The sequence below is a fragment of the Barbus barbus genome (genome assembly GCF_936440315.1).
Source record: "Barbus barbus genome assembly, chromosome: 38".
NCBI classification, from domain to species: domain Eukaryota; kingdom Metazoa; phylum Chordata; class Actinopteri; order Cypriniformes; family Cyprinidae; genus Barbus; species Barbus barbus.
This window is the reverse complement of record NC_136716.1, coordinates 7,296,237-7,317,557: the sequence shown is the minus strand read 5'-3', so window position 1 is coordinate 7,317,557 and position 21,321 is coordinate 7,296,237. Positions and strand designations below refer to the sequence as shown.

The following is a 21,321-nucleotide window of genomic DNA, read 5'->3' as shown; positions in this document are numbered from 1 at the left end:
CTTAGGGAAAGTAGAGGTTTACAGGCCTGTCGCGTTGGAGTTCTCGGGGTTATATGATTTTGCATTTAAGTTCTGGGTTCAAAAGTTCATGTGCAAATTACCAAAAACAAAAGAAAGTTTAATTTGTCCCTCGATATGCAAAAGATTTGGTATTAACACATACAAACCGAAGTCTGTGAGGCAAGTGTACTTGAGGGTTTAGAAGCAAAAATATGAAGCTTGTATTTTTGTCAAAGGACTAATTGTAATTATTCTGTAAAAAAATCTGCTATTTGAGCTGTAACATGGTAAACATCACCCTTTTAATCGTGGGAACTTAGGGTTTAATGAATGTTGCATCCCAGTTGGTCTACTTGCACTAAGCTATGTACTCTACTTTGGAGTGTGTAGCAGAGGAGTAAGCAGGTTTTGGGACCATGTCATAAAATGTTATGCCTTGGTTGCATGCTGTCACCATAACCCAGCCAGTCATTCATCCTGTCACCATTAACATCTTCATATACACACTCCACATTATGCTTATTTAAAATTACACTACTCAAATGATTCTTGGAGAGAAAACAAATAGCGCACTCATCTGCCATTTGTGGGTCTTTCATGATGAAAACTTTGCTCACGTTGATTTGGTTCAAAGTAAGTCAGACTAACTGAAATAAGCCTGGCTTGTTTGGTGTAATAAGCCAGGTGTGTTTAATTAGGGCTGCATCTAAACTCTGCAGGGCTCCGGCCCTCCAGGAACTGAGTTTGACACCCCTGATTTAAAGCAAACTTTATTTTTACTTTGAAAATCTACCACAAATAAGAAACCATTCATTTTTTTAATCTCATATAACTTCTGTAATTTTATAATCCTACATACTATTTAACATGGATAGTATGCACATTAGGACACAAGGATAATTCTTGTATTGTTTTCTCTATGAAACTTTTATGGATATCATGCCCCTTTTTAAAATTTTGTTTGCATATGCCACAATATTTTCCAGCATTAAACAGTCATGACAGGGACTAAAATCCTAAGTAAACTGTATTATTACACAGGCAAAGATAATTGTATCACAGTATTATGTTAAAACATGTAGGGCCAGATTATCGATGTTAAAAAATACTGCCAGGATTTACTAAAGACATGCAGTTGATGTGACTGACCTGGATGCATTTGTATTTGCAGACATTTTCTCCTTCAGACAGTAAATTTATTCAAAAAGAGTATTTAAATAAATCACGCAATGTGATGTAAGGTTTGATAGGATAAAAACATGACAAGATTTCATCGGATACATATTCTTTAGTATGAACATTTTTAATAGTTCTCTTTTTTTGTCCTTAGTTCTCCAGTATGAACAGTATAAACATATGAACATCATTTACACAAAGGCAATTTAAAATGACAAATACTCTGTCAGTGCATCCATTATTTGTAGTATCTTTTAGATAAAATCATTTATTACATATAGCATCAACAGTGTTAAGTTCTTCAAGTAGCTGTGATTTGTGAAAATCACCCGATACTGTTTGTGGACTTGCGTTAGTGAACCGACTCGTCAAGCTGTTAACCACAAACCAAATAAGTACAGTCTCTTTGGGACGGGCACATGAAGAGCAGCGATTGCTGTTATACCGTAAACCATTTCCACACAAAGCAGTAGAGACTGCTGGCAAAACAAAAATGTTACAACCGTTTTTTGTTTTAAAGGGATGGTTGAAATGAATTAAATGTCCCTTTACAGAATAATACAGTTGTCATTAAAGTAAAAGCTCAGGACGGAGATCTTGCTAAAATTGTTCAGTTTAGTATTGGGTGTTGGAGGATGTTGTTTACTGGTGTTGTTTATGAGAGAGTGCCTGCTGAAGTGTGATCTCCAGTCTCTGCTGAAGAGCATCCAGACGCAGGTCCAGATGTTCCTTTAATCGTCTCTCCATCTCATCCATTCGCTTCTCTACAACGGTCTCCAGAATTTTCTCAAACCCTCCACAACATATATGACCCTCCCTATAATACAAAAAAAGTATATACAATTAGTGGACAAAGTGCAGGACACAATCACCCAGAAATTAAAATTCTGTCATTAATAACTCGCCCTCATTTTATTCCAAACCCGTAAGACCTTCACTCAACTTCGGAACACAAATTAAGATATTTTTGATGAAATCCAAGAGCTTTCTTTTTTTGTTATCAACATTTATTTTTTTTTTTTTTCATACATAACACAACATAAAAAAACAATATATATAAAAAATAAAATAAAATAATACTATAAAACAACAGACATATACTCAACATCTCAAAGTCCAGTCAAAAGGAGGGAGAAAAGGAAGGACAGAAAAAAGAAACCCACGGAAGTCACTCCTCCATACAGTCACGTATTTCAAAGAGAAAGCACTGCCAAGCATCAATGGTAGAAGGCTTGGCTCCATTGATTCGTGCGGTTGTACATTCACAAGACACTATTTGCAGGAGGCTACGGATCCAATATGTTTTCCCACACATATGCGGTGTAAACCAGTTCTGTATTATTGTTTTCTGGGGTGGTGATGGCGCAGTGGATTAGACACATGCCTTTGGTGTGAGAGACCCGGGTTCGAATCCACTGTGAGACACCAATGTGTCCCTGAGCAAGACACTTAACCCCTAGTTGCTCCAGAGGCGTGCGACCTCTGACATATGTAGCAATTGTAAGTCGCTTTGGATAAAAGCGTCAGCTAAATGAATAAATGAATAAATAAATGTTCTTCGCAGCTGTAAAGCCAGCAAACAACATTCTCTTTTGCATCGAACTTATACAAAGACCAGAATCATCATTAAGAAGACACAAACTTGGGTTAACTGACCAATCAATTTGCAGTAAGGATGATAAAACCAGGTTTACATGTGTCCATAGACTGCTAGTGATAGGACATTCCCAAAACATATGCAGAAAAGTACCTGATGATGTAGTATTACATATATGGCAGTTGAAATTTGATTGTAGTTTCATTTTGAATCTTTTGTAAGGAGTTATGTATGCTCTATGAATGACTTTGAAGTGAATAAGACGATGCGCCAGATTTTTAGATGTTAAACTGAGATTAGACCACACCCTCTCCCAGTCGACAGATAAATTAAGGTCAGATAATTCCCTATTCCAAATAGTTTTAATAGAGAGAGGTTTTATAATGCAATCAAGAATCTTATTATATATTAAGGAAGCAGATGGCCGACCAGCAGATGGTGCAATCCAGTCCCGCATAGGATGAGAGGAAACGGGAGAAGACCAAGGAACGCCATACGCTTTGAGAGCGGAACGTAATTGAAGAAAGACAAAATATGCAGATGCTGGTAGACAAAATTTAGTTCTTAACGTCTGAAATGAACATAGGCCCTGGTTATCATATATATCACCGCACGTGTTTACACCTAAAGAAGACCAAGAGGGTTGGACAAATGGGCGATTTCCGCATACAAAATTAAAATTGTGCCATAAAGGTGTACTATTACAAAATTTGAAGGGTCCTCCTATCCGACGTTCAACCGTTTTCCAGATTTTAATAGAGTTGGCCACAACCGGACCAAATTTATAATTATCCCCTTTTTTCCCCTGTGCCAGTAAATAAAATATCTTGGAGTCTATTTGGTTTAACCTTGTCAGGTTCAATCACTCTCCAAGAAACTGTAGATTGAGGATCAACCCAAGTATGAAGAGCCTTAAGCTGGAACGACCAATAATACAGTTCAAAATTTGGTACAGCCAGTCCTCCTGCGCTATTAGGATGTTGTAATGTGGTAAGTTTAATTCTGGGGCATTTATCATTCCAGATAAATTTTGTGATTATGGAGTTAATCTCCTTAAAGTAACCTGGAGGGGGAGAAAGCGGTAGCATAGAGAAAAAAAAATTAAATCGAGGTAGCAAATTCATCTTAACAGTGGAGATTCTTCCTTGGAGGGAAACGTTACGATTCTTCCATCTTTGAATGTCATTCTTGACCTTAACTAAAATATTATTAAAATTGTCCCTGGCAATTTTATGAATGTTTTTATATATGGTAACACCCAGATAGGTGAAAGAGTCCTTAATAGGGATGAATGAGGGAATAGAAGAATTAACTTTAATATTGTTAATTGGCATTAAAGCAGATTTGCTCCAATTTATTTTATATCCTGATAAGCTACTAAAATTATCAAATTCCTTAATTATATTAGGGACTGAAACATCAAAGTGGTCTAAATATAGAATAATATCATCAGCGTATAACGAAATATTATGATTATGATCATGAATCTTAATCGATACTTCAGACTTCCTGATGGCTTGTGCTAAGGGTTCAAGAGCTAGACAAAACAATAAGGGGGAAAGCGGACAGCCCTGCCTCGTTCCCCGCTGTAAAGGGAATGGGGGGGAAATAACATTACCAGTTATGACTGATGCTGCAGGTGAGTGGTATAATGTCTTAATCATAGAAATAAAGTGTTCACCGAAGCCGAAACATTGCAAAACTGCCCACATATAATTCCACTCTAGCCTGTCAAAGGCTTTTTCTGCATCAAGTGAAAAGACTGCACAAGGGGTTGGGTGGGAGTCTGCAAAGTCAAGAATATGAAGGAGTCGACGCATATTATCAGATGCATTACGCCCCTTGATGAAACCAGTTTGGTCCTCCTTGATCAGACTATGAATTACCTTCTCCATACGAGAAGCAAAAACTTTAGCATAAATTTTTAGATCACATGAGATAAGCGAAATTGGTCTGTAGTTGGAACAATCTAATGGATCTTTCCCTTTTTTAAGAAGTAATGAAATCAGTGATGTTTTTTGATCTCTATGAAATACCCCATGTTCAATTGCAAAATTAAATGAATTAAGCATAAGTGTCCCTACCAAATCCCAAATTTCTAAGTATAATTCCGGGGGGAGACCATCTAGGCCCGGCGATTTGCCCTTCTGAAGGCTTTTTAAAGAGACATGGAGTTCCTCCAAACTTAATGGGGCCTCCAAAGATTCTTTATCCATCTGTGAGATCCGAGGCAGTTCCAATTTATCTAGATACTGCTTACAGATTGATTCATCAAAAAAATCCAAGAGCTTTCTGACCCTGCATAGACAGCAAGGGAACTACCACATTCAAGGCCCAGAAAATCAGCAAGGACATCATTAAAGTAGCCCATGTGACATCAGTGGTTCAACCGTAATGTTATGAAGCTACAAGAATACTTTTTATGTGCAAAGAAAACAAAAATAACAACTTTATTCAACAATTTCTTCTGTTCCATGCCAGTCTCCCTTGCTGTCTATGGAATTTTCATTTTTGGGTGAACTATCTCTTTAAATATAGTAGAATAAGATCTTAATGGGTTAGTTCACCCAAAAATGAAAATTCTGTCATTAATTACTCACCCTCATGTTGTTCCAAACCCATAAGACCTTCGTTCATCTTTGGAACACAAATTAAGAATCCAAGAGCTCTCTGATCCTCCATAGACAGCAAGGATATTACCATTATCAATGCACAGAAACGTAGCAAGGACATCGGTAAAATAATCCATGTGACATCAGGGGTTCAACCGTAATTTTACGAAGCTACGAGAATACCTTTTGTGCGCAAAGAAAACTATTTATTCAGCAATTCTTCTCCCCGAGTTACCGTCTTACGCCATTTTGGAGAGTACTCCAGAACAATCAGCATTGTTTACATTCAGTAGACAGTGTGCGCATGCTGAACATAAACAACATTGATTACGTTCAGTGAAAGCTCGCGCATGCTGTTTCACAAGAAATAATTTTTCTTTTTTGGGTGAACTATCCCTTTAGGAATGATCAAAGCGTTCTGCCTTGTGAAACTGATGCGGTCACTTTTGTGAATTATATATTCCACTGTTTCATCAAGACCAAACATACAAATGTAAGTTGTGTACAAATAATTGATTAAAGTTTTAATGATATTTCGATTAGTGTTCACTGTTGATCGTTCCTCAAGCCCTCTTAAATGTGATTAGGGACATATATCTTAAAGGAAGATATCATAGGAATTCAGGAAGATGTGTATTCACACAGTATACTAGTACTGGAATATAGTATCATTTCTTTTTTCAATTTAGCTTTTACTTCACTACATTTCAAAGCATATATCATAATTTCATACTTTTTACTGCACAACATTTAATAAAAAAATCATTCCTTTTTATTTCAAAGAATAATTATTGATATGTTTGAAGAAAGCATGTCCTGCTCTGAGCCAAATCTTTCCCATGAACTTCTTGTATCGGTTCAAAAGGTTTCTGAAAGATTCACTTGTGAATGACTGCATCTGTTCTTGACTCAACAACTCACTCATTCAGTGATTCAGAAGTTTCCAGATAACAAATAACTGAACTGTTCATGTCCGACTCGAAATGTGCGAGGAACCAATAGATCCTCAGAGCGTGAGTGTGTCAGTATGATTTATGGCACAAAAAGTTACTAATGCAGAATTTTAGTTGATTGATTATTAAATTGAATATTTAGGCCATGACTAATAGTTAAAGTGTTAGTTCACCCAATGTATATGACTTTCTTCGTTCAGACGAATCCAATCGGAGTTATATAAAAAAAATTGTCCTGGCTATTCCAAGCGTTATTATTGCAGTGTTCAACAGTCCAAAACACGTGAAATAAAGCACGCGCATCCATAATAAAACGTGCCTCACACGGCTCTGAATAAATGCCTCCTGTAGCGAATCCATGCGTATTTGTAAGAAAAATATCCATATTTCAAACGTAATAAACATTTTTTTCTCACTTCCGCGATCTGTCATACGCAGAAGCCGTTCCGGCGGATGACGTAGGATGTATGCGTCGCGCACATGCCTCTGAGATATGCTAGTCTCATGAGTTTGTTTACAGGAGCAAAGGAAGCAAAGTTTCCTTACTTCAGCAAAGGTAAACCAGTCTTCTCTTTGTCTTATATAGAAATACTCTTGACATTTTTCTTTACATATCCTCGGTTTGTACTTCTAATTCATGACCAACATTTAGTTTTGTTCTCTCACTAATCACGCTATGCCGTCATCCTACGTCATCCGCGTACCACAGTTAGATGAAATGAGAGAAAAGTGTTTATTACATTTGAAATATGGGTATTTTTCTTACAAAAACGAATGGATTCGCTACAGGAAGCCTTTATTCACCCCCCAGAGCAGTGTGAGGCATGATTTATTATGGATGTGCATGCTTTATTTGAGGTCTTTTGGACTATTGAACAAAAACACCCGCCCACTGCAATGATAACGCTTGGAATAGCCAGGACAATTTTTAATATAGAAATAAGAAAGTCATATACACCTAGGATGCCTCGAGGTTGAGTAAAACACAGGCTAATTTTCATTTTTGGGTGAACTAACCCTTTAACAACATTTGCTGTAAAAGAACAAGCTGTTTTAAGCTTACTGAAATGATTGAAAGTGGACATGATCATTTGTGTACTTTTACTCAAGTACTTGATTTGTGTACTTCAGTTTATAATTCAAGTGTTTCATTTCAATTTCAGACTCATTTAGCTGTTAAATACAACATTTTGGTTGACTCACCCAACCCAAGCTTACACAGTTGGTTAGTTTCTGTAAATAAATAGTTATTAATGTGGCTTAACTAGTCACTCTTAAAGAAACAGACTCACACCTTCATGTAGTTACAAAATTGTATGACGTTCTCTCATCATACAGTTTTGAAACTACATAAAGGTTAGAACTGTCCAGAATAGTCCCTTTTTTAATAAAATCATATTATATCGTTGTATAACAGACTTTCAATCATGTTCACTGATAATTTTCTCGTACACCAAAGCTCTCAAATCTCATTCACTCTCACATTCAATTCACATGACACATCAAAACATGACGTGCCGTGTTTGTGTATGATGGGCCACACATTTCATCATACTATATTTGAATTGAATGAGACTGCAGAGCTTCGTTGGGGTAAAAACTTTTCAGTGAAAAAGAACTTGTCTGTTCGTCATACAAATCTATCATACAGCTTCATAAATTTGGGATATAGTGCACAAGTCATGGATTTTCACTGTATAAAACAGAGTACTCTGCATTCTTGTAGACAACATACTTTGTGTTCCCCTTAAGAAATAAACAAATGCAGGCTCAAAAAGTCTTGAGGGGATATTTTAATTTTGTGGTTAACTAATGCTTTATCTTCAGCAGCCCAATAAGTAATAAAAACCTCATGCGTTTATCAGTATTATTATTCATATTCATAGTAATCGTTATCACGATGAGCTGGGCCTCAACCACCATGGTAACTGAATGTCTGTTTATCGAAAACCACATGACTCACACTTACCGTTCTCCATTCTTCTTCCTCTCTGGAGATGTGGCTTCCTCCAGTCGGCGCTGCGTGACCTGACCGCATACGCTCTGTAGCATTGGAAGCAGGTCTGGGTTGATCGTGCCGGTTTCAGAGCTCAACAGGGCAGACATGGCTCCGGGGGTCTGGTTCTGGTTGCTGGTAGACAGAAGCTGCCCGAGGCCAGATGGTAGATTTGGGCCTGACTCTGCTCCTGAAGAACTAGAAGCCCCAACTCCTCTTGACAGACAACTCAAGGCTCCTCCTCCCATGAGCAGAGGAATGAATCCATTGAGCATGTATGATTTATTCTGGACACAACACACACAAAGAATGATTGTTCATTTGTAAGGAAGCTTTGTGCTTTTCCTTGAAATAAACTATTGTCTAAAAAAACTCTGTTTAAGAGTGAACATGTTATGTGAGGTTATGTAATAAAATATATGAATCATAATACCTTAAATTTGCATATCACATTTGCATATTAAAAACTTTCCTTTACTATACTTGCCACTGCCAGTCAAAAGTTTGGAATAATTTATTTTTTGTTTTTTGAAAGATAATAATAATAATAATAATAATAAATAATAATAATACAGTAACAATAGTAATATTGTGAGACATTGTTAAAACTTTAAGATTTAGAATTTTAAGATTTTATTATTTAAAAATAAATATTCCTGTGGTGGCAAAGCTGAATTTTCAGTAGCCATTACACTGAACAAAATTATAAATGTAACACTTTTGTTTTTGCCCCCATTTTTCATGAGCTGAACTCAAAGATCTAAGACTTTTTCTATGTACACAAAAGGCCTATTTCTCTCAAATATTGTTCACAAATCTGTCTACATTTACATTTAGTCATTTGGCAGACGCTTTTATCCAAAGCGACTTACAATTGGGGAATACAAAAAGCGATTAATCTTGAAGAGGCAATCAGACAGAGGAAGTGCTCGTAGCACCAAGTCTCAGTCATTGTTCAAATAAGTACAAGCTAGTAAGCGGAGAGAAAGATAGAGGGAAAGGTTTTTTTGAGTTTAGGATGAAGTCAAGTACTGCCGAAAGAGATGAGTTTTCAGTTGTTGCTTGAAGATTGCCAGGGATCCAGCGTTCCGGATAGGGGTGGGAAGATTATTCCACCAGCCAGGAATGGTGAACGAGAATGTTCTGGAGAGTGATTTTGAGCCTCTCTGTGATGGTACCACAATGCGTCACTCACTAGCAGATCTCAAACTTCTGGAGGGGATGTAGAAGAATCAGAATGAGAATCAGAATCAGAATCAGAATGAGCTTTATTGGCCAAGTATGTTTACACATACAAGGAATTTGTTGTAGTGACAGAAGCTCCACAGTGCAACAGAAGGACAGTAACAGGACAGGACACAGGTAATGAAACAAAATAACAGGAAATAGCCAATGACCAATGTACAAGCAGCAAAAAAAAATAAGAAATACACAATATATAATATATAATATAGGTGACTATGTATGTACAGGTCAAGTATGTGCAAATTAGAAATGAGAAAATAAAATAAGTGAGTGTGGTGAATGGATAATGTATTAGTTGTGTGTTTTACGTTTATTTATTGAGTGTTCATGAGATGTATTGACTGAGGGAAGAAACTGTTCCTGTGTCTGGTCGTTCTGGTGCTCAGAGCTCTGTAGCGTCGACCAGACGGTAACAGTTCAAAGAGGGAGTGTGCTGGATGTGAGGGGTCCAGAGTGATTTTACCAGCCCTTTTGCTCACTCTGGATAAGTACAGTTCTTGGAGAGTGGGGAGGGTTGTACCAATGATTCGCTCAGCAGTCCGGACTACCCTCCGTAGTCTTCTGAGGTCAGATTTGGTAGCTGAGCTGAACCAGACAGTTATTGAGGTGCAGAGGATGGATTCAATGATGGCAGAGTAGAACTGTTTCAGTAAGTCCTGTGGCAGGTTGAACTTCCTCAGCTGGCGAAGAAAGTACAACCTCTGCTGGGCCTTCCTGACAATGGAGTCAATGTGAATATCCCACTTCAGGTCCCGAGAGATGGTGGTGCCCAGGAATCTGAATGACTCCACTGCAGTCACGGTGCTGTTCATGATGGTGAGAGGGGGGAGAGCAGGGGGGTTTCTCCTGAAGTCCACGATCATCTCCACCGTTTTGAGTGTGTTAAGCTCCAGGTTGTTGAGACTGCACCAGACAGCCAGCTCCTTAACCTCCTGTCTGTAAGCAGACTCGTCACCGTCCTGGATGAGGCCGATCAGTGTGGTGTCGTCTGCGAACTTCAGGAGCTTGACAGAGGGGTCTTTAGATGTGCAGTCGTTGGTGTAGAGGGAGAAGAGCAGTGGGGAGAGTACGCAGCCCTGAGGAGCTCCAGTGCTGATGGTTCGAGTGCTGGATGTGAATTTGCCAAGCTTTACTAACTGCTGTCTGTCTGTCAGGAAGCTGTTGATCCACTGGCAGACGGAGGTGGGGACGGAGAGCTGAGTTAGTTTATTTTGAAGGGTTTCCGGGATAATGGTGTTAAAAGCAGAGCTGAAGTCCACAAACAGGATCCTCACATAAGTCCCTGGTCTGTCCAGATGCTGCAGGATGAAGTGCAGTCCCATGTTGACTGCATCATCCACAGACCTGTTTGCTCTGTAGGCAAACTGCAGGGGGTCCAGTAAGGGTCCAGTGATGTCCTTCAGATGAGCCAGAACCAGTCTTTCGAATGATTTCATGGCTACAGACGTTAGTGCCACAGGTCTGTAGTCATTAAGTCCAGTAATTTTGTGTTTCTTTGGGACGGGGATGATGGTGGAGCGTTTGAAGCATGAGGGGACTTCACACAGCTCCAGTGATCTATTGAAGATCTGTGTGAAGATGGGGGCCAGCTGCTCAGCACAGATTTTTAGGCAGGCTGGTGACACACCATCTGGACCAGGTGCTTTCCTTCTTTTGTTTTTCCTGAAGACCTGGCACACATCGTCTTCGCTGATTTGAATTGTAGGTGTGGGGGAGAGAGGGGTTGCTGGAGGTGTGAATGGTTGTGTGGAGGGGTGCTCTGGGCGGGTGTGGGGTGATCGTTCAAAACGACAAAAGAACTCGTTTAAGTCGTCTGCCAGGTGTTGATTCTCCAGAGTGCTGGGGGGTGGTGTTATGTAGCTGGTGATGTCCTTTAATCCTAGCCACACTGAAGCCGGATCGCTGGAAGAGAATTTGTTCCTGAGCTTGTCAGAATAATTCCTCTTTGCCACTCTGATCTCCTTTTCCAGTGTGTATTTGGCCTGTTTGTACAAGACTTTATCCCCCTTTCTGTGAGCATCTTCTTTGGCCTGACGGAGCTGTCTGAGTTTGGCAGTGAACCATGGTTTGTCATTGTTGTAGAATAGATGAGTCCTGGTAGGAATGCACATGTCCTCACAGAAACTGATATAAGATGTTACAGTCTCTGTGAGCTCGTCCAGGTCATTTGCCGCAGCTTCAAAAACAGTCCAATCAGTCAGGTCGAAACAGGCTTGTAAATCCCGCTCTGTTTCGTTAGTCCATCTTTTAACAGATCTTAATACAGGCTCTGTATTAGGTTCGTAATAGTGAGTGGAAGTAGGAGGGTGCTGAGCCTGTGGTAGTTCTGTACGCAAGCATCAGTGTCTTGAACTGGATGCGAGCTGCCACTGGTAGCCAGTGCAAGGAGATGAAGAGAGGTGTAACATGGGCTCGTTGAAGATCAGTCGTGCCGCTGCATTCTGAATCATTTGTAGAGGTTTGATTGTGTTTGATGGCAGACCAGCCAGAAGAGCATTGCAGTAGTCCAGTCTAGAAACAACAAGGGCCTGGACAAGAAGTTGCGCAGCATGCTTGTCTAAATCTGTGTTAGTGAGCACTTCTCCTTTGCAGAGATAATCAATCCACTTCACAGGTGTGGCATATCAAGATGCTGATTAGACAGCATGATTATTGCACAGGTGTGCCTTAGGCTGGCCACAATAAAAGGCCACTCTAAGGCCCCGTCCACACGAAGACGGGTTTCTCTGTATACGCATACATTTTTTACCGTATAGGCATTTCGTCCACACGAAACCGGCGTTTTCGAAGAGTGAAACTGATCATTTTTGAAACCGGGTCCCAGGGTGGATAAATTTGAAAACGTCGGTTTCATGTTTTCGTGTGGACGGCGAATCTGTATATTTTCTGAAACGATGACGTCATCAGCCCACGTCTCGCCCCTAATCAGACACCGCTACGTCACATAACAGCGACAACAACAACAACAATGTCAGACTACGTGCCTGTGTTCGTGCTGCAGAACCTACTGAGCTCATTAGTTTTATTAAAGCAAAATCTTCTGCTTTGTGTGTTAGTTTATATTCAGCGCGCAAGGTTTACGCACATGGTCCAAGTCTTCTTCTCTGTTTCTTTGTGTATCTCTGTGGCAGAATTACAGCGCCACATATTGGTCTGGCATGTGTACTACATCGTTTTCAGTCGGTTTCAGTGATTCCGTGTGGACGCAGATATTTCCTGAGACGACTCCGTGTTTACGAAATTTGAGGCAAAAAAAAAAGATCGGATACGGAGAAACCCGTCTTCGTGTGGACGTAGCCTAAAATGTGCAGTTTTATCACACAGCACAATGCCACAGATGTCGCAAGTTTTGAGGGAGCGTGCAATTGGCATGCTGACTGCAGGAATGTCCACCAGAGCTGTTGCCCGTAAATTGAATGTTCATTTCTCTACCATAAGCTATCTCCAAACGCATTTCAGAGAATTTGTCAGTACTTCCAACCGGCCTCACAACCGCAGACCACGTGTAACCACACCAGCCCAGGACCTCCACATCCAGCATCGTCACCTCCAAGATCGTCCAGAGACCAGCCACCCGGACAGCTTCTGCAACAATCGGTTAGCATAACCAAAGAACTTCTGCACAAACTGTCAGAAACTGTCTCAGGGAAGCTCATCTGCATGCTCGTCGTCCTCATCGGGGTCTCGACCTGACTGCAATTCGTCGTCGTAACCGACTTGAGTGAGAAAATGCTCACATTCGATGGCATCTGGCACTTTGGAGAGCTGTTCTCTTCACGGATGAATCCCGGTTGTCACTGTACAGGGCAGATGGCACACAACGTGCATGGCATCGTGTGGGTGAACGGTTTGCTGATGTCAAAGTTGTGGATCGAGTGGCCCATGGTGGCGGTGGGGTTATGGTATGGACAGGCATATGTTATGGACAACGAACACTGAAAATGGGCCTCAGGATCTCGTCACGGTATCTCTTCCAGTATTCGGTTCCAATAAAAGACAAAACTAAACAGTAACTGTGCGCTCTTGAAGAGAGTTTGACTGTACTCTTGACTGGCACTTTGGAGAGCTGTTCTCTTCACGGATGAATCCCGGTTGTCACTGTACAGGGCAGATGGCACACAACGTGCATGGCATCGTGTGGGTGAGACCACGTGTAACCACACCAGCCCAGGACCTCCACATCCAGCATCGTCACCTCCAAGATCGTCCAGGTTACCCGAACGCAACACGCAGTTTGAATGCTGAATGAAGGATGACAGACAGCCGCGGCGGAGAGAAGAGTTTACCTGAACTTGAATTTAAAGACTTAAATATTCATCTGTACCTCAGATTAAACTATGGAACAGCTTCAGAACACTTGAAATATAGTGCACGAAAACTTTATGGTGCTTTATGTTGTTTTTGTGCCTTTCGTGGGGCTCAACAATAACACAATAGTATACGCACAATATCGGATTTGGATCAGTCTCGTCTGACCGATACCCGATCCGCAGAAAATGACCGTATCGGAGTCTATATCGATCCTGAGTATCGGATCGATGCATCCCTAGTTTACATGGACACTTTTTGCTTCCATCGGAATGAATTCATTCTGATTGATGAATCCAAACGTAGTGTTTACATGAACGCTAAATAAAGTGATCGGGTTGATGTGAGCGTTTATATGTCACAAGCCTCTGATCGGATTTAATCTTTTGATATGCGCCCACTGCATGAATATTCAGAGTTTCCCGCTGTTGTCGCATATTGTTTTAAAAAGCACACTTGATATTTACTTTGGATCCCAATTAGTCGACGACCAGCACATTAACTATTGTGCAGTGCTGCTTACTTTTAAGAACAGCTCGTTCCGTGCATCATACGTCGTTATGCTATTTTTAAGTCACTGCACATGCGCAGTACTTTCCAGTTTCGGTTTTCAATCCGATCAAGTGTCTACATGTCCTCTTGTTCAGATTACAAAAGGAATAAACCACCCCTTACAATCCGATCGAAATTTTAATCAGATCTGGCCAATTCAATCCAATTGACGTGTTTACATGTGACTTTATTCCGATTGTGCTTCTAGTCCTATTACGATTGGATTATTAGGGTCCATGTAAACGCAGTTACTGTAAATGTGACAAAAATGGCATGTCTTTTTACACGGGATCCTGTAGATGAGGAGGCTGCATTAATTTGCGGGGAGATACATTTACATCAGGAGAGGATTCTATTTTATTTTGCCATATCCACATGCATATTTATTTGAGCGGTACCACTTTTAAATGAAGTTCACTTGATAACATCTTGCTGTGACCTCTTGAAGTAACTTAATAATTAGAATTTCCTTTAGGATTTCCAGTGTGGTTGGATGCACTGATGAAATGCATATTCCAATAATCACGGCTTCCGAAAATGAAACTGACTACTGTATGGAATGGAAGGATGCCAGATTGAAGGGTAGCGCAAGATATCTATGCCGTAACCACCACCACAGCTGTTAAACAAATACAAATTATTCACAATTTATTTGGTCATCTTTATTTCCTACAAATACAAAAGCAACAGTTATTCTTTTCCCAGTTGGATTTTAATATTGGTATTGTGGCCATCTCCTTTTCATCTCTCAGAGGTGCTGGTGCAGGTTCTACCCCCATTTTACGAGTCCCTGCCTTTTTGCTGTTGACAATAGAAGTCAAATGTTTATTTCATTATCCTAATTAAGAAATGTATGTTGGATTAGAGAACATTTACTTATGTGGAAAAGACCACTGCACATTGAAATAGACACTGATATTTATTGAATGTGTCAAATGTTTGTAAAGTCATGTAGCCTACACTAGAGGTCCCCAACCACCGGGTCGCGACCCACTACCGGGCCGTGGAAGAATTCCTACCGGGTCGCGAGAACGTTCGGGGGAAAATGTGTATAGATATGACGTCTGTTATTTATTGTGCGTAAATGATTGCTCTAATTATTCTGTATTTCCGTTGTATGCTATTGACATGGAGATGCAGTTTGACGATTTCATGTTAAATTAGTAAATAAAAGATTGCTCTGATCCGTCATATAGGCTATTAGGGCTTAAACGGATCGTAGTTTATCCATGATATACGGACCAGCGCTCACAAGAATAGAGACATGTTTCAGACAGCGTGGCATACCAATTTGTTTCCTCTTTCGTGTATCCTTGCGTTTAAGATACATATGCATGGGGGTTTGCGGTTACGTCGCAATACTGGAAATATTTCTGTTTTAAACCATAAAGGCAAGCCGATTGATATCACACAAGCAACGTGCAAACTTTGCGCAATAGTTATGCCGGTGAACGTCTTAACTTCTGTCATACAGAAAAAACCCCGCTGCATATGTATATATATACATATGTATATACATATATATATACACACACTGTGCAAAAGTCTTGGGCCACTAGTATTTTCACCAACAAAAAATGTTTTGCTGTAGTGTATCAGTAGGAAATATCAGTTTACATTTTCAAACATACATTTTGCCATTAATTGTAATAATGCAGAGATTTTTGTTTGCACAAGGAGTCTGACAGCAGCCAGTACTTCACAAAGAGATCTGATCTCATCATCATCCAGTCTGTCTGGAATGACAAACTGAGGCAGACTAAATCCAGAAGAACTGTGGCAACGTCTCCAAGATGCTTCAAGAAACCTACCTGCAAATCTACCTGAAAAACTATGAGCAAGTGCACCTAGGGCAAAAGCTTTAAACACAAATAATGGTCACACCAAATGTTGATTTAATTCAGTTAATAGAAGTTAATTGATAAAGAAAATCTGTATGACATTATTTTTGACAGCATTCTCATTTTAAAGCATTTTTATACAAGTGCCTAAAACTTTTAACAGTACTGTAGCTTTGCAGGTAGGTTTCTTGAAGCATCTTTGAGACGTTGCCACAGTTCTTCTGGATTTAGTCTGTCTCCGTTTGTCATTTCAGACAGACTGGATGATGATGAGATCAGATCTCTTTGTGGAGCACTGGCTGTTGTCAGACTCCTTGTGCAAACAAAAATCTCACTGTATTATTACAAATAATGGCAAAATGAATGTTTGGAAATGTAAAAATATATATAATTACTTTTATTAAGCAAGGATGCCTTAAATTGATCTTTAGCGACAGTAAACATTTAAAACACTCTTCTTTTGAACTTTCTAATTATCAAATAATTCTGAACAAAAGAAAAAACAAAAAACAACAAAAAAAGAACTATTTATATATAAATATGTAATTAATGGAGTACCAATAATAATTGAGCACCAAATCAGCATTTTAGAATGATTTCTGAAGGATCATGTGACACATAAAACTGAAAGAATGGTTGCAGAAATTTCAGTTTTGCCTTCACAACTCAAGAATAAATTAAATTTTACAATATATTAAAACAGAAAGCTTTTTAAATAGTTATTTTAAATTCCAATAATATCTGACATTATTGCCGTTTTTTGTCATCAAATGAAAAAAATTTAAATGCTGCCTTCGTAAGCATAAGAGATTTCTTTGAAGGAAAAAAAAAAAAAAAAAACCGCAACAAAATCTTAATTATTCAAAACTATCACTGTATGATGAAGATATGGTATACGGCTGAAAGCAACCATGATGTCCATATTGTAATTATATAATATAAAGAGTAAAACACAATAACATTGAAACACACACACAAAATGGGTAATAATGAATTTTAGACACTAACAGACTGTTACAAGAAACGCCTACAAGAAATGATATCTGCCAAAGGGGCAAAATCTGCTGAATCTACTAGATTTATACAAAAATGTGAGTGGGAATGGAACTTGCCCATGCAAAACTGACCACCACAATGCTTGTGTGCTGCTATGACTTAGCTAAGGTGTTCTGGGTGAATGTTAGTGTGTTGCTAAGAGGTTGCTACTGGCTGCTTACAGATACAAGAGATTCTACACTGGAAAATTTGCGCAGAGTGTATAATATTACATTAAAAAGCCTAAAGCAGTGGTGATTCTGCAACAATAAGAAGCTGGATTCAGACCTTTTGTTGGCACTGCACCAGTTCCATGAGGTTCTGTGCTCCTGGTGAAAGGGTGGTGCCCATCTCCTCCATCATGGTCTGCACATGCTGAAGGTCAATGCCTGGGTCTATACTCGGCCCACCTTTTCTGTCCTTGAGCATCTCCAGTCCCACATCCACATGGGAGATAGCCACAGATGAGCGGCCACCGAGAGAGAGCAGCTGTATGGAAACACCACAATGATGCTCAGCCGACAGAGATCAGTTTGTTTGTGATGAGCCTGCATATTACTTCCAGCTTTCCTTACCTTCACCTCACAGGATGCAACAGGGTTTTCCAGCACCAGATGATTCCTGTAGAAATGCCTCTTATCTTCAGAACTGCCCCCCCCCAAAAAAACAAAAAACAACAACAGAAGAATCAGCAAGAGTAATCATAAATAGTCTATAATATTGTAAAATAATAAATATTTCACTAATTCAACATAATACTGAACTGAACCTATAAACGGACCTATTTATTTATTCAAAAATGAATAATAATTTGTTATTTAGTAATAATAAATTTTTATTTTGCCTTTTCAAAGCTACAAATTAATGCACATTATATATAAAGCAATAAATACCTCATAAAAATGTCAAAATGTTTATTTTTGTTTGATCAGCAGTCACTTAGTTTGAATGGGATTAACACTTTTTAATAGGACAAATAAACATCTATTTATTTGCCTGAATAAGATCAGAGATTCGGTGATGTTATTTGTTTTAGTTTTTTTTTTGTTATTTAACTATTTGTTTTAAAAGGTTATTTAACAATTTTTAATAATTAATTCTTTGCATATAAATAACCAAAAATGACCATGGGGTTTTTTGTATAAAACCCTTTGATGGAATTATAAAATTAGGGATTTGTATAACATGTAACCTTAGATATTTACTACTTTACATATTTACTATATTTCCAAACAGGTAACTTTTTTAAATCAGCATTTGAGAAATGTTAAACAGTGCCAACGTAAAAGTGAAAGTTATAAAAAATACAAATAAATTAAGAAAAATAAATAATATAAATTCTGTGACTATTATTTTTTATGTTAAACCATTATATTGTTAAAAGCTAAAATGTTTAACTGTTAAATTGAACTTATGTATGTATATATATATATATATATATATATATATATATATATATATATATATATATATATATATATATATATATATATATATATATATATATATATATATATATATATATGCGCATACATATACACAGTGCCCTCCATAAGTATTGGAACAGTAAAGACAAAATTGCTCTGTTGGCTGTGGAGTCAAGACATTTACAAATATGATTAAAAGATGAATATGAGAAAAAACTACAGAATGTCACGTTTTATTATTAGCCATTTCAACACATATATGTTTTACCAAATAAAAAGAACAGCACTTTTCGAGTTCATCCCACTCATTGATGTGAGCATAAGTATTGGAAAAGTTCAGGTCGTTGTTGGTTGCTGGTGTCACTGGTGGTTTCCAAACTCTTGATTTCTCCATGCCCTTTGTTTTTGCAAGAGCTCTAACTGACTTCCTCTTTTCTTTGAGCATCCAAATTGCTTGCTTTTCTCTCAAACTCAGCTCCCTCATCTTCATCCTGGTTTGTGTGTGTCATCATCGAATGCAAGATTCAGAATGCAGAAGTAATGGATATAACTGATACGACACATTACCTGCTTTTAATATCTGAAGAATTAATGCAACAGGACACAGCTGATGACTTAGAAAGACCTGTGCTGTGAGGCAACTGTTACAATACTTATGCTCACATCAGATAGAGGGATGAAACTCTAAAAGTGCTGAACTTCTTAGCTGGTAAAACATCTATGTGTTGAATCACCCAATAATAAAATGTGACATTCTGTAGTTTTGTCTCATATTCATCTTTGAATCATATTTGTAAATGTCTTGACTCCACAGCCAACAGAGCAATTTTGTAAAAAGTAAAAAGCTATCAGTGAAAAAACAAATACCCATCAGTGTGTGATCTTTGAACTTCCTCTCCACGGCAGGTGCCACAGTATTCTCCAGACAGGGAATACACTTCAATAGTGCGGGCTTCACTGACGAACTGAAGACTGCTGATCACAGATGCAGAGTTAGGTGTGCACAGAAGAGTGACAACACATGGCAAACCCTCCTCAGCTCTGTCCAGACAGACAGGGTCACACCTGTGAAAAAAATGCATGTGTAAATATATACAAGTCACCTGACACTTCATATTCAGATTTTAAGGTGGCTTAATCAAGGTTATTAATTAAAATGTGGCTTAATTAAGATTAATTTGTATTATTTTGTCGTCACATTGCACAGATCAATAGCATATTGAAGGAATAGCTCACCCAAAAATGAAAGTTTGAAGAAAATGTACCTGTCAAGATGTAGAGGAGTTTGTTTCTTTAGCGGAAAGAAAGATTTGAGAAAATTTTGTATAACATCACTTGCTCACCAATGGATTAGAAGATATTAATTGATGGACTGGAGTCGTGTGGATTACTTGATGTTTTTATCAGCTGTCTGAACTCTTATTCTGACGGCACCCATTCACTGCAGAGGATCCATTGGTGAGCAAGTGATGTAATGCTACATTTCTCTGAGGTCACAGGATTGAGTACATTTTCAGCAATTCTGTGGGTGAACTATATTCTTTTAATATGAAGTATTTTTAAATAACTTATTAGTTGGCTTTATAGCCACTAGCATCAATTAAAACGGACTCACCTGTCATGTTGAAACCTGCAGTCATCGCTTGGCCTGTTGTCTTGTGTTGTGGTGAGAACATCAGACAGCCGTTTCTGTGATGAGCACAGCCATGAGCTGCGTGCAGAGATCTCAGCATCTTCACTCGAGGACATCCTGATAAATGACCTTTCACTGCCAGCCAAAAAACATTCAATGTGCGCTGGATTACACCGTTTGCTCTAACACAGTTACATTATACCGTACACTAAAATCTAACCATTTCAGTTTTGTCGCTCCTTAAATTTGCTGTGCGAGGAGTTAAAATACATAGCATTAGCTGTAAGGTTCAAGACAAAAACACTCCATTAGTGCACTGCTAGCACTGTTATTCGTTTCATAAAAGCGATTATACAGTTTTATATAAACATAACTCATTCTAACAACATCACATGCTGAGTAAACAACAGCGACGGCAGCTGCTCCAGGACCCACAGAGACACCCGTGCATACGCCTGAGTAAAATACACTTTTGAGAGTGAGAGAGAAAATGAATGAATAAATGAGTGAGTGAGTGAATGAATGAATGAAATAATAAATAGTATAGTCCTCCAGTAGCTTTAGGTAAATAAACTACCTTGGTCATAAGACAATCTCACTGCGTCTGAAGCCCTTATAGAAACAGAAAGAAAAAAACAAACAAACACATTTTTGTCCAGGCAACAGTAAATTTGGCAAGATATTTGTTGTTGGAAAGAAAAGTTGTTGTTTTTTGGGTGTTGTTGTTTGATGAAAGCGGTATGACTATCTGTGGATGTGGATGTGGATCTATATGTTTTTTACTCTGTTTTACCCTGTTAAAATTAAATAGAGATTGGAAATATGGATTAAAAAAATTTAACATTTGCTCTTTACAGCCTCTGAGCGCCCCCTGGAGGATTCTTATCCCCAATATAATACACAATAACATTAGAACAAGCACATGTGGGTACAGTAAAATAAATAA

General features: G+C 38.6%; 1 protein-coding gene across 1 annotated transcript; it reads right to left on the bottom strand.

The window, feature by feature from the left end:
* Positions 1-1,271: 1,271 nt before the first annotated feature.
* LOC306857546 (ATPase PAAT-like) lies at positions 1,272-20,820 on the bottom strand. Its single transcript, XM_079397531.1, has 8 exons — positions 20,750-20,820; positions 20,596-20,655; positions 20,358-20,510; positions 19,610-19,807; positions 17,891-17,963; positions 17,604-17,804; positions 8,308-8,621; positions 1,272-1,993 (listed from the first exon to the last, which is right to left on the bottom strand). The coding sequence occupies exons 3-8, from the start codon at positions 20,489-20,491 to the stop codon at positions 1,819-1,821; spliced, it is 1,095 nt and encodes a 364-aa protein (XP_079253657.1). The 5' UTR covers positions 20,492-20,510; positions 20,596-20,655; positions 20,750-20,820; the 3' UTR covers positions 1,272-1,818.
* Between the last annotated feature and the right edge of the window lie 501 nt (positions 20,821-21,321).